This window comes from Ceratosolen solmsi, unplaced genomic scaffold, assembly GCF_000503995.2.
Source record: "Ceratosolen solmsi marchali unplaced genomic scaffold, CerSol_1.0 scaffold29, whole genome shotgun sequence".
NCBI classification, from domain to species: Eukaryota; Metazoa; Arthropoda; class Insecta; order Hymenoptera; family Agaonidae; genus Ceratosolen; species Ceratosolen solmsi.
The window spans coordinates 7,250,062-7,269,906 of record NW_011948417.1 but is presented as its reverse complement, the minus strand read 5'-3'; the positions used below and the strand labels follow the sequence as shown (position 1 = coordinate 7,269,906).

The window sequence follows — 19,845 nt, the reverse complement described above, 5'->3', positions numbered from 1 at the left end:
TGTCGCGCGATCGTTCGCCTACCAATGATATTTTTCGCGCAGGGGCCGTATTAAACGTCGCCTTGTATCCTTCTCTGCGTGCCGTCGATCGAGACATTGTCGCGTGCGCACGAGTGCTTTCGCCTACCCTGTGTGCGTGTATCGGGGTCAATTATTTTTTGCAACTTGTATCCCCCGGTGAGACTCATGGGACACCTTTGTACCGCGAATTTCGCGCTACATCTGCGTGCACCTCGACGTTAATGCGGAAAGTATTTTTATTTTCAAAGGCAAGCTAATGATAAGTATGATTATTTTTGTTCCCGATGATGGGGAGTGATTTATGCATGCTCGTGGAATGGTGTGAGCCGCTATTAGTTGGAGACAGCACCAGTTTGTTCCGTTTTTAAATAAGTGAACGTGCGTTAATTTTACATCTACTGTCTGTAGAGGCTCGTACGAAATTATTCCCTCCAGATTTAACAGATGCCCCCCCCCCGCCCTCTATTTATTAGCTAAAGGTCTCGTAACGCGATGTTTCTCTCGAACTATCATTGAAAAGCACTTCTCTCAAGTGCTTTGAAATGTTATTTTGTATTTTCATTTTCATTCGATGTAATTAATGTGAATATTACCAAGCTCCGAATTACGAGCTCTTAAATCTTACGCATAAAATGATTATGCAATGTACATTACAGCCGTTGCACCACAATTATAATAAATATCGATAAATCTGGCATAGAAAGCGTACATGCTGATTCAGCGTATATTAGAGCGAAGTCATAGAAGAGAAATGTTGAAAGAATGATTGCTAATCTTTCGCACGTCCATATTAGCATGCCTTTCGTAAAGCTGAAATTAATGATCTTTGCGAGTTTGTTGCTTCGACTAAACAGTGCATCTATCGTGACATTATTTTTTAATGAACTTCAACAAAAGTTAAGAAAAATTCGTTCACACACATATTTAAATATGTTGGCTGTTTATTTTTTGCGATAGATTTGGAAGTGCTCCTAGCAAAACGTAAAGCAGAGCTCGCGTAAAGTTCCGAGCAATAATAGAAAGGCATCTTTGTTTTTTCATAATTTTTGTATTTGTAAATTCTTTGCTCTCGACCCTTTCTCTTTCCTAGTCAGTTTCATTTGTCGCGGGGCAAAGCGCGTTCGGAGGAGAGAGAGAGAGAGAGAGAGAGAGAGAGAGAGAAAGAGGGAGGGGGGGGATTCGAATGGCAAACAACGAAGCAGCGATCCGATGTCTCGAAAAATTCGAAAACCGCTGGGAAGTGCAGACTAAAATATTGGCAACAGTAGCAAGCAACGCGGTGTCAGCACACCAGGTGAAATATGGCGCGGTTACTTGATAACCGGTATCCTCGTCGGACATTCTGGGGCTCTTTCTATAAGGCGTGAGAGGGCAACGACTGGCCAATATAGTACCAGATTCCCGCTTGTCGCATCACTTTCAGTGGAAATTAACGACCCTTGATATGGGCGTCTGCCTACCCCCATTCTCTCGCTTGCTCATTCATTTCATTTGCCAGGGTTCTTACTATAATGACGAATTTCTCGTCCTCCAGCATTTATATACTTCCCCACTCTTCCCCATCTTCGTCATTTCACTCTTCAGCGTCATCTGTGGTTGGCTTCGCAAGACCAATGAATTGCTTGCAGTCATCGTTGCAATCTCATGTTTTACAGCTAAACGCGTTTCGCAAATTAACGTCTCGTTAATGCAATTATTTTTATTACGTGGAATATTTTGTTACTTTAATTCTAATTTTTATACTATTTTTCAAAACCGTTCATCTTCACTTTCCAATTTATTTTATAATTCTTTCAACATTAAAAAAATTTGCCTCTTTTGAAAATCGTATATATTCACTCGAGTGATAATAATTACGATGAAGATCGCTAGCGAATCTTTCTGGAAAAGAAAGCTAGGCAACAGGGCAAAGTAGGAAAAACAACAATTATTAATAATAGTACATTTAAAAGCAAATTAATATTTAAATATAATAGTACGAATAAGCAAATTACAAAGTGAGGATACATATATATATATATATATATATATATATATAGAGAGAGAGAGAGAGAGAGAGGGAGAGTTATAAAGTTCTACGATTCGCCTTTTAAAGAGTAGCAACAATGAGTTTTTCGACACTACGCAAATAATTTTCCTTCTTATATCGTATATTTTCTAAAGAGATGCACCTACGATTAACAATACATTGAAATGACAATTATGTTCTATCAAAAATACCACTGATTATTTTTCGACATTAAAAACAAAAATGTAAAATGATGACAAAAATTTTCTTCATTTTATATTTCTAGATTCTGTTTCTTGCACGTAGAAATGAATTAAATTTGCTTACTAAGTTGATATGATGCTACTTCTTAATTGAAAGAATCATTGATTATCGTACATTTATCAATATCAATAATTTATAAAAAAAACATAGACAATTGTGATGTCATTTTGAATAATAAATTTTACCAATTACCAATGTTGACATGTTAAATAATTCAATTAATTTATTTAGTCAATTATGTAATATTTAAATCGATTTAAATATTAATTTCAACCGTATTATTTGATAACATTAACGTTAAAATAAAATAAAATAAATAAAATAAAATTTAAATTCAAAGTTTTTTTTTGTTTCAATAAACCATAAATGAATGAAATAAATGAATGAATGAAAGTTGTGAAACCAAATAATATTACTTTTATATAACAAACTATTATTTTTAATTTGCTAAAAATATTTAGGCACACGTAAATTACTAATATTTATTAATTGTTTTGCGCATTGGGAATTCTATATACATCAGTCAATTATTAATTGTAATATCGATAAATTAAGACGATAATGCATTACAATGTAAAAGCTGTGCTAAACATCTAAACTCGCTCTTCGAATATAAAAGCCAATGTAATAAAGAGATGGAATGCCGGTTGAGTGCCGATTGCATACTAGATCGTGATGGTGTTTGGTGACTTGGAAGGAAAGTTGTCTTTTAAACGGGGAGGCGGGTGGGGTGGGGTGGGGTGGCGGTGGTGGTGGTGGTGTTGCACAAGAACTGCTAGATAGGGAAGAGTCCGCAAAGAAGAAGCGGATAAAACGAGTCGAGTGTGCACAAGAGTGCCATTAAGTCCAAGGTTAGAATGTAGTCAGGGCACGCGACACGAAAGTCACGCCGTTCAGTGCCCCACGTGAACGCGTCTTATTTTGCTGTACTTTTACTACTAATGCAGCTGTAAATACATTGAATATCGTGCACGCGACTTTCTCTCAAAAAAAAATTTTTCAAGCCAACTTTTAAGTAGGCAACGTACAGCCTTTTACCCACACTCCGTGGCTTCGTTAAAATAGTAAAATTAAATGGAGAATGCACGATTGCGCACTCAATAATATCTGCATTTCCGATCAAGAATGTGAAAGTAAATATTTTCAGAAACATTAACATTATAGCAATAAGTTATAATAACTTTTCGAGATGTGGCAATAATGTTTTCATAGTCGGTAAAACGCAACTCGCAGAATGTCGAATATTATCATTTCAAATTATATTTATAGAAGAATATTTGGCTTTAATCGGTAAGCCTTACTGAAGTAATACACGGACAATACAAGTAGCTCACATTAATATTTATCAATGAATATATTATTATAATGCATCGAGAAAGAGAGAAATGATTTCGATACCAGAATGACGAATCATTAGTACTAGCCGTGAGTGCGACTTTTTTTTGAGCAAAATAGGAATGAAAACAAAAACAAAAAAGGGACGTCAGGATCGGGGAGTTCGAGGTCGGCGAACAGTTGAGTCTGAGAGCACTAAGTGCTGAATATCGAATGACGTGCTTTTCGAACCTCGAAATTCATCAGCATGTCGATGCCGGCGGCATTTTCTTCGACCTCGAATGATCAACGTATATACTCCATTTGTATTTTGGTTGTCATTAGTTGATAAAGAATATACTCTCACTTTGAGTCAAAAGCGTGAACATATCCTTGTATCCCTTCATAGCGTTTACAACAATTTTATTCTTACATTTGATTCAAATTTTTCGTTTCGCCTATAGAATGAAATGAAAGTCTTTTTTTTTTTTTTTTTTTTTTTTTTTTTTTTTTTTTTTTTTTTAAGAGCTCACCGATAATTTACTTGACTCGATCTATAAATTAATATAATGAATTTGGACTTGTTATTTACTTTTATACAGCGCAATTTCAAGCCTATACCTTCTATTTACTTGAAAAAGATATTCATTTTCTTTATTCCAATATACATTACGACAATTAATTAATAAATATAAATCATTATCGGATATACAATTTGAAGCATTTGAATATTCTACACCCAAAAATGTATAATTACTAAATGTAAAATAATTAGAAAAGCAATTATTAGAAAAACATTTTATGATAATGTTACGTCTATGATAAAAATTGCATATAAAAAATAAGTAGTTATTGTAAAAAAAAAAAAAAAAAAAAAAAAAAAAAAAAAACTATACATTGACAATATAAATATGATCTTAGAATTATAAAGAGTAATGGTCGAAAATATTTAGTAAAAAATTTTTTAAATTAATCAGTAAATAATTAATTTGTTATTAAATCTGTATATTTGGAAGTGAAGGTATGCATATTCCGTACGAACTTACAAATGATCTATATACGTCAGGTCTTCGGTAAAACACCTGTTTAACTACTAGAGTACAAGTTATTAGAGATAGACTAATAGTTAAGCTGGTGAATAAGAACTTAGAGGCTGTTTAAGCAATTTCATAGAAATACATGGCAATGTGTAGCATTATCACTCTAATAACAAATTTACATACTATAGAATGCGAAATAAACTGGAAGTATCTTTGAAATGAATAGTGTAGAACTTCCATTTACATTTAACTTTAACTAGTTTTAGCATAAAAAATGGCTATACTAAGTAAACCTATCTTAGTAACAGCAAACATGGATACAACGTTAAGGATCAGATTTAGATATCTATTTTTCAACTCAGTTAAATAAAGTATATTATAAGGACTGTGAATGAAATCTCTCATACATTGCTCCTTAAAAATTACGATTTAAATTTGATTGTATTGGTGAGATATGTTTTCATTTGATTAAGTAATACACAATCTTAAAACTTGCATAGTTTAGCGAAAAATCGTTTATATAAATTCTATAATAGGCTAGAAAGCCACACAGGTACACCTGTCAACTAAAACTAAAGGAAATGTAAGGATATTAATTAAAAGCAAATCGAGCAACAATAAAGAATTAATAGGGGTAAAAATCAAACCATGTCAGATAAAAGTACGACAATTACTAAAGCACCCGAAGATATTAGTGAGAAAAATTGAGAGCTGTAATATGATTAGATAATTATATTGCAAGAACGTTAAAGGAAATACGAATATCATTCTAATTAGTTAAGGATACCACGCAAAACTCATTGCATAGTATATTATCATTGAAAACGCATAGCCATTGCTAATACGCCTTTGTTAAATAGAAATTAAGTGGTTGGATAATTGTCAACTAGAACAATTTGGTTCTATTGAATAACAAATGCTGTAGAAAGTAACGAATTAACTTAGTTAACTAAGCAAGTATAGATAAATAAATTTTTGATAAATAAAATAAAGGTCATTAATTTTGCTTTTTAAACGGACTTTCAGTATATCTTTCGGATAATTGTTGCCTTCAAGTAAAAACTGAAAGATAATAGCCACCAAAAATTAAATTTATCAGCAATTCGTCAAATTATAAATAAACTGACAATAACAAAAGGTGCTATGCAATTATTAAGAAAATTTATAATTTAAATTTATATAGCGAAAAAGTGTATTTACAGTTTATTCAATTTTTCAAAGTCAATATTTAATCCTGTAATATACACTATTCTATTTAATATTAATAATTAATATCTTTGAATACCCAGTTAAGTATTTTTAATTAGAAAGAAACATATTATCTTAAATAAATAAAAACTATACGAGATCTCTTTGTATCAACTATAAGCTCATAATAAATCTTTTTAATCAAACAAAAGCAAGCAAACTTTATGTCTTATAATTAATAAATCTTATCGTAACATACAATGAAATGATTATGCAAACTTTACCGCCTCATAAATAACATTTCTTAAAATTTTAATAGCAAGTATATAAATTATAATTTTAGTTTCCTAAAATTACTAATAGTATATCAAACTTTTTCCGAAATTATAATATTTTTTCTTCTTTAAATTTAGAAAGATTTTATAAATAATTTCTTCTTAATATTATCACAATTGTATATTTTAATTATAAATGAGCATAGTAAGCATTATAAATAATAAATTATCTTTCTTATACTCATAAGTTGATGTATAAAATCGTACTTTATATTTTCTATCTTCTAACAGTAAATCGTATGTCATAATAATTTTCAACGTTGTATTAAAGCTCAGTTGAAGTACAACGTTTTAATTTACAAAAATGTCTATTTTAATACAATATTATTTATTTTTAAATAAATAGTAGTCACTCATAATGCAACTTAAGTAAATTTTATTGCTTCAAATGTATGTTAAATATTATTTCTTTATTACAATTTATTTTAATAATATAATCTAATTTGAAGTATTGATACGATTAAGCTATTATCATACCAGCAAAATTCAATTTCCTCCTTTTTTCTGAAGTATTCGTAAAAGCTATTGAAAAAAATATTTTAACGTGTTGTTAAAATATATTCTTGGACGAAAACATTTACTTGTTATATACAGTAAGAATTCTTTTCACATCACGTTAACATAATATATTTATGATGAATGTACAACATTAAATAAATATTTTAAAAGCTATTTATTACATTAATTATGATTTGAATATGAAAGCTTCTAATTATAGTTTAATATTTTGAATTCATATTTTATTATTCTTAAGTTAATATTACAATTCAATTATATTTTATTTTTATATAATTTTATATTTTCAGATAACAAATAATTGCTAATTCCATATAGCTCAGCTGAAAACAATCATAGTAAGTAGAGTAAAGTAAATGAAATTAGTAAATCCAAGACCATGTATATATGTATTTTTTCACAAAGTAATATACCATGACTTGTTCAAAATTTATAAGAAAAGCTTTACTAATTTTACACAACTTCGATCGATTTGTTCATACTAAACGATTCATAATCGTTTCTTGTAATGCTATTTAATTTACTTTCCATTCGTTCAATGCTATATTATAAAATATCATCGACATCATTTTATCGCATTAACAAAATACAGTAGTAAATATATTTATTCATAGTTTAAAGTTAAGCTTAATGGAAATTTTATAAATCTTATTAATGATAATCTATAGAATTTTAATTATATAACAAAAGAATTTAATTAAATTAGTCATAAACCGGCCAGAAGTTTGAAGTTTATGAATAAATTAAATTATATTTTCTACTCTTTACTAAATAAGTCTTTGCTTTTATTCATGTGTAAAGAATTTACAGCTGCAGAATTTCCTGCCACAGTATAATAAATTAGGGTACATCATTTAAATCTATAAGAAATAAAAATATTTCGAGATTTTGTTATTGTTGCTCATAAGATTACATGGCAAGGTTCCACTTCCTTTTCGACACATAAAGAAAATCACTAAAATACACCCATGCATGACATTAATGATTAACGCTTAAAAATCGCAGCAACATCATTCGCAACGAACAATGGCAGTGTCTAGCATTCGATTTTATAGTTTAGTGCTTCACAAGTTATATGTCTTCTTTACTCGATCGCTTTACCAGCCAATCTGCCTCTTGCTTTAAAATTAAAAAAATACATGTCGCATCGACCGTACGAAATACGATTCGAGATTTCGTGAGCATTCGCAAAGCCAATAATTTATGAGATTATAACTTGTACCTTCTGCGTTAAAATGAAATGTTTATTGAGTTTCTGACTCCCTTTGGTCAGGCTTAAACTTTTTTTTTCCCTTACTTATTCATATACTAATCAATACAAATATCATGTTTCCGTTGCATAAATTAACTATCATATCTCGTTTGAGATAGCTCGTTAATAATATTTTAATGACCATAGGGCAAGCATTGTATATACATATATATATAACAAATAGTAAAATTACGATTTTATAAAAATGTTAATAATTATCGTAAATTATTTCTATTTACGTGACTGCAATATTTGTTTGATTATTTTATGCTTATGTACACATTTGTTATAATGTATGAACGTTGGAGATATTTGGAATATATATTTGAATAAAATACTTCTGGCAGTTTCAATAGGCCAGTTTATCGAAGGGCAGATACTCTCAGCTCATACTCTTTTAAGTCCTCCAAACTAGTTTGTGGCATTGTTATTCGTGAACATTTCTATATGTCGTCGTTGTCCTTTTATCTCACTGGTCTCCTTTTCGTAGCGCAACAAGACGAGCAGTTCGATTAATTCTTCTTTTTTCGATTTCTCTCTATTCTCTTTCTGTTTATGTCATTGTGTTTTTTCGTATGTCTCCTTATATTCAACTCTCCATTATTTTTTTTTCTTTCATTTTTATTTTTTACTATAGTACCATATTATATGCATAGAGATGGTCCTCCACTCTCGAGCAAGTTGTATGTTTTTTTTATGAATTTCATTTTCGCTGCGATGCTGATAGCTCGCAATGGACTATAAATTTTATAGGTCAGAATTCAACGGGCTTAGAAGTTTGAGTTGGTTTTTCAATATTCATGTTCCGTCCATTCAAGAATATTAAACTTGTTAATGAAGATTATGCCTTTTAAGATTTTTTTATTCCTGATTACTTTAACAAAACTTTTGCTAGAGTCTAAACAAAAAGAGTATACGGATTATTCAATGAATAGAGCAAAATATGCCTCGGAAGAAATTGATGTTTAACTTTCAATTTTCTGACGACTATTCATAACGTTTGACATTAACACGTATACTTTATAGAATTTTTAAGCTTACAGTTTTTATTAATTTAAAGACTTAGATAAATTTATTTATTGGAATTCTTTTAAATTTTACTTTTCATCGATTTTTTCATCATACTAACAGAATTTTAAAAAGTTTTCATATATTTAGAAATGTCAAAATCCATTTTTAATGCTTTAACATTTCTTAACCATATATTAAATACAATAATTGAATTATAATCAATAATTTTTATTATTATTGCTATTATTATCAATTAGATTTAATAAAAATAAGTACATTATCGGTAAACATATTAATTTAGTCAAGTTTTTGAAAAATTAGAAATATATTTCCCGTTCTTGTATAAAAATATTAATATTAAAATAAATTTCTAAACAGTATATCATTTTATGATTTATGTGGGATGAAAGCTGAAGATTAAATTGCATAGGAGAAAAATTGATTTTCTTTCCCCGTTCCTAAACAGATGATTTACTTTTAAAAATCATATTAGTCTGATATTTTTAAAATGAATCTATATTTATTTATATATCATAAAAATCAGATATTGATGAATTACTCAATATTTAATCATCCCTTAAAAGTTTTATTATTTCTTTTCAAAACGAAAGTCTTGAAATTATTAAAACCATTAATATTATAAATTTAGTTATATCAATATTTTGAAAAAAATTGAAGGACTACTCGCTGTACTACTTTGCCCCATAATTACAATTATTCAAGTAATTAGGTAAATCAAAATATTTTAAAAATCTAGTCATAGGATTTAAGCTCAAGTGTAAACGATTAATTAGAAGACAAAAAAAAAACAAAGAAGCAATAAGAAAACGATGTCGTTCAAGTCTAATGAAAGTATTATTTCAAAATAAGTGCTTCAATATAGCACCTTTTTACCGAATACCGTCAAGTTACAAAATATTTAAAAAATACAATTTTTGCTTGTATCCTGTTCTTAAAACTAATACGTATATTTTTGAAGTTTTTTGAAAAATAATCACTTACTTTCTTCAGTTATTTCATAATCATCATTTCACTGCAAATTATTGTACGAGACCATTATTTACTTGGACATATGGCAGCTATTCCATATGCCTGAGTAGAGGTTGATGACATTACGCTAAAAGTTGAGACATTCTATATACGTAAATTTAAACATAGCTTCAAATATTTAAAAGTTTCTACATTTATATATTGATAAAAAAATGTGACTTTATTTTAATCATCTAAAACCATTTTGTAAAATATTACAATATAAATTGGATATAATTAATTATCTGAAACATTATTAAAATATCCAATGATATAAAAATTAATTACGGCGATTTTATTGATTGTATACTATTATAGAATTTATTGGCGATAATATATATAAATCGAAAACGGATATAGTTATGTATTTAAAAATAAGTAACAATTTGTTTTGATGAATACTCAAAAGAAATTAAATTAAATAAAGACTCAAATGTCCAATTAAGAAGTGCTAGTGAATACATTTCATTGGATAACCGCAGAAATGTCACTTTGTACGCTTAATATCTGAATTTTTACTTACTTACCTTCCAATAATACAAATAAGCGATAAGGTTTGGTAAAAATGAATCAATCATCGAACTAGTTCAATTTGTGACAATGGAAAATTATTAAAATATATATTATGCATAATAAATAAGAAAAATATGAAGACCAATAAAGCTCAAAATATACAAAGTTTATCTCAAATAAGGGCAAATCGGTAGAATGAATATTAAATTGCTTTTAAGGAAAGTTGCGTTTAACGGACTCTGGTCTATTTTCTGAATAAATAAAGCCGTATATAAACATAATTTAGTTTTAATAGTAAATTTCATTATCAATTTAGTAATCGTCTATATTTATGTAAAAATTTTCAAGAATAATAAGGTATGTCAAATATACTAAAACAATGTTTAATAAAAATGTATAATAAAAATTTAGACAAATTAGTACGCAGAATATAGTAAAATATACGGATAATTGTAGTATGGAGAATATATTTTACAATATAAGATTGATGGAATACAATAGAAAATTAATTTACCATTTCGATGAAAAACAGTGTCCAAAGACAAAAAAACATTCGAGAGTATTTCACTTTTTTTGACAATAAGGTAAGGATGAAGTACAATAGATTATTTTAAAAGAAAAAAATAAGATAATAAAATAATATAAATCTTCGAAAATTCAGTACAAATATATCTTATTTTTATTCGTTATACGTTATTTTAATATAACCCTGTAATCAGCCCTATAAAATAATTGGATTTTAATAGGAAACTAATTGATATTTCATTATACATAATTATAATTTAACAATTGAAAAGTTTCTAGAAAATTTCATTTTAATTTTCACAATTTAAAATTATTTAATCGAAGTTGTAGAATGAAGGTTTCACAATTTTTTATTTTGAATTTCTTATGCAGTCATTTAAATATACAAATTAATTGAAATTTTATTCTTGAATACAATAGATGATTAATTAACTTTATTTTTATTCTTTATATATTGTTTTAAGATCAATTCACGCTTTAATTAAACATTACTTTTATTAATAATCGCAGGTTTGTTTTAAATAATATAGTATTCGAAAGGCACTAGAGCTTGTATATACTATATAAGATAAAAATTCAATAAACAAATGTTTTTAAATGTTATTTAAAAGTTAGTTTACTTCAAATATAATTCACTTCTTCAGATTTGTATGTATATGCGATTTAGTTTGTTATTTTGTTGTAAATATGGTTTTTCATATTACATTTGTTTGAAATCTAAAAAAATATTGATTTTTTTATAATCAGCCAAGACTAAAAGACACAATTCTTTATTGAAAAAATAAATTATTATTATAAGTGTCGATATTAATAAAATATATAATAGTTTCATTTTATAATATATATAACAACAGAAAATACAATTTAATATACAATTAATAAACAATAATGTATACTAATTACACAAAGTGTTTTCATTTTGTAAATTTGTAAGTTTTTTTTAAATTTCGATTAAAACTTGTTTTGTTACTTATAGTTTATGAACAAGAATTATATCTAAGGCATATCTCTAATCAATGTAAAAGAGATTACATCATTATATATAATATAGCGCCAATAAAGATTTTAATTATCTAGTAGTTTTGATAAGAAAAAATGCTATATGTTAGAAACAAAATCGATAGAATATTTCATGATTATAATTATGCAATTAATAATTTAATTTACTAAGATATATTAAAACATTAATACAAATTAGATTAAAATAATAACGAAATATATTAAGAATTGGTAAAAGTATGAATGTGCTAATAAAAGAGTTGATTTTTTATTTGTATAACTAATATATAGTTATATTTTGTAAGATATGGTAATTAACTAATTTTTATTAATGTCCCTTATACATGCGTGGAAAATGTGCTCACACATATATATTAGTAGAATGAGTTGAGAATGGTAAGACCCGCGGCTAGTTAATATGCTTTCCGTATTATTTAATTCAATTGAATATTCAGAGGAAAACAGAGTTACTTTTGCTTTTATTGCATTTTGATATTATACAAGAGAATGCATTGTGTACGCGTCATTAAGTTATATGTGAAAATCACTCCGTGGATATTTCTATTTTGTTATAAGCCACAGGCGAATGAAATACTGATGTAGTAGTCGCAGCTTAGTTAAAACTAGTTAAAATGCATTTAGTTTAATTTCAGATGCGGAAATAAAGTTGGGGAGTATAAATTTGCCCAACGGCGATCCACATTCGCGAAAGTCGAGCAGAAATGGCCGGGCCACGAAACGATTTTGGGTCGGCAATGTAGATGATTTGTGCACTCGTTCGCTCGGTTTGTCCTTCCCTCTCATTTCACTCTCACTCTCACTCTCTCTCTCTCTCTCTCTCTCTCTCTCTCTCATTCGCTTGGGTCATTCGTACGACGCATAGCCGACGCGTCAGTGACGTCAAGGCCGAACGAACCAATGGCTTGGGATGCACGACACGCGCACGGTTCGAGTCTCTTCGTCGTTCAGCTTCCTTTCTTCCTTCGCCTCTCCGACTTATCGCATTTTCCGTGCGAACGCACCGTCTGCGCAATCTACAACACAGGGACAAAGGACTCCTTATCGACCTTTACTCTATTTCATCCTTTTTTCATTTTCATTTCTTTCCCCTCCCTCATCTATTATAATTCCTTTCTCTGCGATAGCGAAGAACGTGCTTTTGCGTTTAATAATTTTCTCCCACAATTAATGGTATTTACTCATTTTAGTAAGCGAAGTTTTACTCATTCGTTGAGTAAAAATGTTCACTAAAAAGAAAAGGGTGCGATATATGTTTGAATAAAAATATACATAATTTACAGCAGAGCGAGTAAATTGAAGTGATAATTTAATTTGTTTTCATTTATGGAGATTAGTAGATAGATGGGAGGAGGGTAGCTACATTCTAATAAAATCTATATTCATAAATGTTTTTACTGAACAAGTTATTTTGAAAGATCGGTGAAAAGTTAAACGAGATATAATTTTTTGGTTATATATCACTCCCCTGTCTAGATACGATATTCGGAGCTACATTTTGTAGGATCATAGTAAATTCACCGAGCTTATGTTACAAGAAAGCTTTACTCGAGGATGAACCACTGAACTGTAGAGTTTCGGTGTTACATTATTATGTCTTACATAATAGTTAACTTCCAATGAGTAGTAACAGTGATAGCGATGGTTGTCGTTGTCATCATTGTCATCCTCGACGATGTATGCTGCGGTCGATATGACTTCGTCTCGGTTTTACCCTTGTAAACTAGTTGAACTCTACATGCGGGGGACGGGGATAGAATCGCTCGCTGTAGATCTTCTCACCACCCATGTCACATAAGCCGCTCGAGTAATTTTTCTTTCTTGAACTAGAATCTCCTCCTTCCTTTCTCTATGATTATGTGAGCATGTGCGTGTACGTGCATATGCGTTTGTCTGCCCAAGTTGCCCCTAACATGAGACGGAATGCCCATTTTAACTGGATGAACACGAGTCCCAAAGAGACCGTGAAAACGCGCTTAACGCATATGTGTTTGCATTTACAATTAGTTCACGGGTCAGTGCAACAGGATACAATGGGCGATTCCTTTTCCTTGTATTTTTAGCATTTTAATTTTTTTGGAAAACTGAATTGATGGTAATTAAAGATGAAACGCCGTTGAATGATTAAATATATTCTAAGATTAATTCATAACCTTTTTAAAATTGGCGATTGTCGATTGTCGATTGTCGATTGTCGATTGTCAATTATAATGTTGAGAAATACGGTTTGTATTTGTTGCGGTAGTGCCTTGAACTAACCGTTTCATTGTATGCGCAGTTATTGCTATTAATAAAATATGCTTATAATTTTCTTAATATTGAATTAATAATATAATGAATATCATTATGAAATAATTAAAATTGCGAAAAGACATCGTAGGTCAAATAATGAAAGAAGAAGGAATGATCAAACAGGAATAAAAAGAAATTTAAATCACAACCACCGTGTAGAAAATGCGTCTCGCTTATTCCATTCCGCGATCACGCCATCAATCGTCATTTATCGATTGATTATTAATACTTTATTTACGTATGCGTCCGCACTCTCTCATGCGTGTAACATTCGCTTGTTTACCGTTTTCCTTTTCGAAATTTATTTGTAAAAAATATTGTATAGGCGATAGTATGTAAATATGTAAATAAAAAATATGCGACAGTAGATTATTGCAAAGTAGAAACACTTTTATCGTTAGCTCCATGAATATGTAGGAAATTCCAGGTGTCCCATCTCTCATTCGGTTCGTCATCAACAACTTATATTATAATTTGTTACGAATGGGTAAAGCAATGATGACTCATAAATTCAAACATAAATAAGAATATCATCTTTTATAAAAACGTATATTATTTAATGACTGAATAAAGTAAGGGAACGATTTAAAATATTGTTAATAAATTATTATGGATGAATTGATAAATGATTCTAGTTGCGTAATCATATATTGATTAGTTTATAAAGTTTTCTTTTAGATTTATAACATTCAGCGTCGACCAGTGAATTTTTATGAAATATAAGGATAAGTTTTACCTGATAAAAGATTTAAGATAAGGCCTTGTGCGAAATTCAGGATATTGAATTTTTATCGATCTCTTTATTTTAATTTTAAAGAGATTCATGACGATAGCTGTTGTTTCTTAATGTAGTAATATTAACTTTAGTAATATTAATTAATCTGATTACTTTTTTTTCTTCGTTTTTGTCATATATAGGTGTTGGATCATATTACCTGAAGTAACAAGCCTGAATCTGAATCTAAATTTTTCTTTCTACATTCAGCTCTTTGATTTGTTTATAATAAACGCGCAATAAATAAATAGCAATTCGTTTTTTAATTCCTAAATATTCATCAATATCAAGAGAAAAAAAGTCTCGAAGAATAAATATTCATTGGGGGTGAACCACCGGCTAACCTTATCGACTATTCTTTAAAGGATGCGATAAACAGCGAGATAACCAAGTGTCAACTAAATGAAGTCACTTGTTGCTTAACTGATTCTTAAAGAACCTACGTCACCGCTAACAGTGTTTGCTTCGCCAGTGCCACACGTCTAAATCCACCCTCGCATAGGAACAAGCAGATTGGCGAGGGGGAGGAAGATGAGGCATACTTGGTGCTCTATGGAAATATGGTACCGTTTTGCAGCGCGGCGCATCGGTGGCCATTGCTATAGCTTAATGGCGACGCGAGCAGTGGTTGCGCAGAGGCGCGTATCCGCGAATTCAGTCGATAATGCTTGAGGTAGGTTGTGGGAGGCCTCCTCCTACTCGACGCCCCCCCCCCTCCTCCTCCTCCCCGCGGCGGCTGTCGACAGAAAGTGCCGAATTCATGTCATTAATAAGACGCACAGCCGGGCGCGCGAGAATGTTCTGATTTCTATGAAAGTTGCGTTTAATTTCGTTTGACCGCGTTTGTCGTTGCAGAAGTAGAATTAAAAAATTTTAATTTTGTGTTCTCACATGACTGTGAAACATTGTGTTGTAACAAATGGAAATGTGTGAACGAACTAGATGATTACTTTCTTATCGCTTATACGGGCTTGGCTGTAAATAAAGATAAGCGATCGCTTACGGCAGCCTTATAATTAATTACACAATGATAAAAAGATGAGTTTCGAATTGATTGATTCAAGGTTCTGAGCGATTTCCGATTGCCATCGGTCTTTCCATCGTGCGTATTTATTTTAGCAATTTACCACCAGGTTCAATAATATTTAATCCTTAATATTTGACTCTGTTGATACATGTATAGCTGCATATTGAGAATTGAGTTTTAATAAAGTTACGAGAAAATCGCGACGAGGTATTAAAGTGCGAAAGAAAGTACGAACGATAGGCTACGAGATGCATAACCTCGATAACAAAATTAACACTCGAGCTATTTGAACTCATTTCCGCAGTTTGTCTCCCCTCGATATTGCTAAGCCTCTATCTAAAAGTTAACCCTTGCTCCTCTAATGAGGCTTTAATATTAAATTCTGTCAATGATATTTCGTTAGAAATCAGTGAGAATTAAAAATGGCGTTCACTATTTTAAATAAATATTAAAAAGTATGTAATGAAATTTTATTATTTGCAAGCGAGTATAGGTAAAGAAAGGAAAAAGCAATAAGCAGAAAGACTATATAGTAGAGCCACTATAGAAAAGGGGGCCACCACACTTTCTCTAATAATTGTGGTTCAATATCTTGTGATACGAGAATGCGTGTATGCATATAATACACTTTGAATGTTGAATCTTTGAAAATAATTTCAAATTTAACAAGTGTTTTGAGTCAGTAGATTAAACGAAATTATTGGCACAAGTGAAAATGCGTAACAACGTTACGTTTCTTTTAGTAAACACATGTTTAAAGAAATTTATGAATTATATATTGCGTACAATAATCGATATTAATTTTGTGATACTAATACATTATTGCAATTAATTGTATATTCATGTAAATGCAAGTACGAATAACAAAATTAACATGCACCCTAATATATGTAAATCATTATTAATTTTTTCAATTATAAATTTATAAATTTATGCATTGCAATTATACATTAAACTTTTACTATTGGATCAATATTATAATATTATAATATTATGATATTAAATGATAAATGTATATTTATTGATATTATATAAGATAAATATATAAGATACCGATATTGAAACATGTTAAATAATAAGAATATTTTTTATACTCGAATGGTTGTTAATTAATTACTATAATAGCGATTAATTTTATTTGCACAACAATATTTATTAAAAACGCCTTATTAATGTAAAACTTTTTTATTAAATATTAGCTGTGAAAAATAATGATGGCGACTGTAACCGATATTAGGATAATGAGTGAACAATATATCAACATTGACTATAAAATATATTATATATATATATATATATATATATATATTATATTTTTTATCAACATCGGTTACTTCTGATCTTGATTTAATGCAAAATTTCATTTATCGAAGCTTAATGTAAAGATTTGAGCATTGCTTCAGGCAACTTCTCGTTTCTTGTACATAGATTCGAGTTGATTTGACTTGTCTAGTTCTGTGCGTGTATTTTGAATGGAGGCGCAGTGTCGAATAAAAAAAAAATCGATGCTTTTAAAAATGCGAGGGGAAGTGGACGTATGATTGTCGTTGACGCGCCTGCGCCCCCCCTCCCACATATGCCTATAATAATGGAAGATGCAGCAGCTGCACGGGAAAGTGGTGGAAGAAACGGAAAGAGGAAGGGAATAGGCGCGCGCGCACATTCGAGAGAGAGAGAGAGAGAGAGAGAGAGGATGATATAGAATCAGAAATCACAGTAAGCAAGAGGAACGGGAAGCGCTTGAGGAGGAGTAGTGGAGTAGGAGGTCAAACGAGAAATAATAGACGCGGATGGAAGAGCTGTTAGGGAGGAGCTGGGGGCGGAGGGCCAGATTATAGCAGAAATACACAGAGCTGACAGAGGTAGAGTGGGAACGAGACAAAGATGGAATGCATATATGCGCAAAATGGCTGTCGAATGCGAGTACAGCGCCGCCTGCCATCGCATTTTTCTACAAACTGCATTCTTCTCTAGAGAGACGACGTAATATAATAAACCTATATACATGTATGTTTTCTTTATAGCATGGTGAGGTTAGGTCTCCGATGTATGTATGTTTATATATATATATATATATACGCATATAATATGTGCATAGATAGGGACAGTAAAGGGGTAAGAAGAAAGAGAGAGAGAGAGAGAGAGAGAGAGAGAGAGAGAGAGAGAGAGGGATTACTGTCTAACAGTGGCTGCGAGGACAACTTTGATGCTCGAGATGCTGTGTGGAGCTTGTAGGTACTTTTGTACCACAGGAAACATTGCTCACCTCGGTTACTGGCACTTTGGAAAAATTAACCTAGCCTTGGGCTAATGGCGCTGCGCTCGTTTTATCTTAGTTTCATTTATTCACCACTATACTCTACTGTCGTCTTCGACGTTGTGTTGACAATGCTTTGCTTTTCTAAGCTCCTTGCAATTAAAACTTGAAGCAATTATGGATATACATTACATTGATCAAATTTTCATGCAAAATTTGACTTTCATAAGCAGAAAAAAATCCTTAGCGACTAGAGATTACTATCGAAGCACACTATCTTTTCGTACTGCAATTTCTTCTCTATTAAAACAACATACTTATTTAAAGTTTTAATTATCCAATCTCCAAGGACTATACCAGTCACTTAATATATTTATTAAATAATATAGTTATTTATTCAATGTATACCTACTTAATATAAATAGTCTATTCTTATAAACAAGTCTTATAAAATATAATATAATTATTAAATGCGACAATTAAAATGAATTTCAAATGATTGCTCGATCAACGAATCGCATCTATAGTTGCAAGTAATTGATTTGAATAATATATAGAATTAATTTTACTTCATATTAATTGATAATATTATGCAAAGCAAGCTTTGAATTTACAATAAGTAATACGGCATATTTGTATAATAAAAGTGTATAATCTGCCAAAATTAATGCAAAAGGCACAAGTCTTGAACAATCTTAATTGTTATTTATAATTTTGTAAATAGAGAACGTACAAAATTAAAAATGTAATTGTCAGTATAAAATTAAGCCCGACCCAATTGAGAATGAAAAAATAATGGTTTTATTTAAACGATTTCAATGGATAATTAGCTAGCTAAGGCAACATTCGCAAATGTAAGATAGTTTATTTGAAATAGACAGCTGTTTAGATAAAAGAAGCAAACGACCCCAGTGTTTTTCGAATCTTTTAATTTTATACTCGCCACTACCGCCACGAGCGTACAAAATTCGCAAGAACGACAATTTAGCTTTAACGCGCGACACACAAATTGCGAAAAGCCTTAACACTTGCATGAAATGCGATAAATTTGAGAAAATTCTTAAATAAAACACGAAAATGTTTATTATGGGTACACACTAAAGTAGGAAAGGGCGCAGGGTTGTTACCTCGAGGAAGAGGCAGAATGTCGCGGACGCCCAGCTTGGTTATGTCCGAGGCGGCGATCGCGAAGAAAGTGTGGCCCTGTCGTTTTAACGTGCGGAAAAGCAGCTTTTTCAAACGAAACAAATGCATTAGAGCTATGAAGAGATGTAGGTAGGCAATTTCGAGGCTGCTGGAGGTCAAGTCATTGCGTCGAAAGTTTTGAACGGACGACCGAAAAATGCGGATCGTCGTTACGCGGTCTCGAGACGATTCTTGTATTATATCCTGCTTCTATTATTCGATACTGGAGCTTTTCACACTACCTGAAAATCGTTCAGGAGATAAAAAACACGTTAA

General features: G+C 30.5%; 1 protein-coding gene across 1 annotated transcript in view; it reads right to left on the bottom strand.

Annotated features, from left to right (window-relative positions):
• The window catches only part of LOC105359780 (collagen alpha-2(I) chain-like), a 24,975-nt gene extending 5,130 nt beyond the window's left edge, over positions 1 to 19,845 (bottom strand). The window contains exon 1 of the mRNA XM_011496468.1: positions 19,512 to 19,845. Coding sequence (XP_011494770.1) covers positions 19,512 to 19,638 — 127 coding nt within the window. The 5' untranslated portion in view covers positions 19,639 to 19,845. The remainder of the gene's footprint in view (positions 1 to 19,511) is intronic.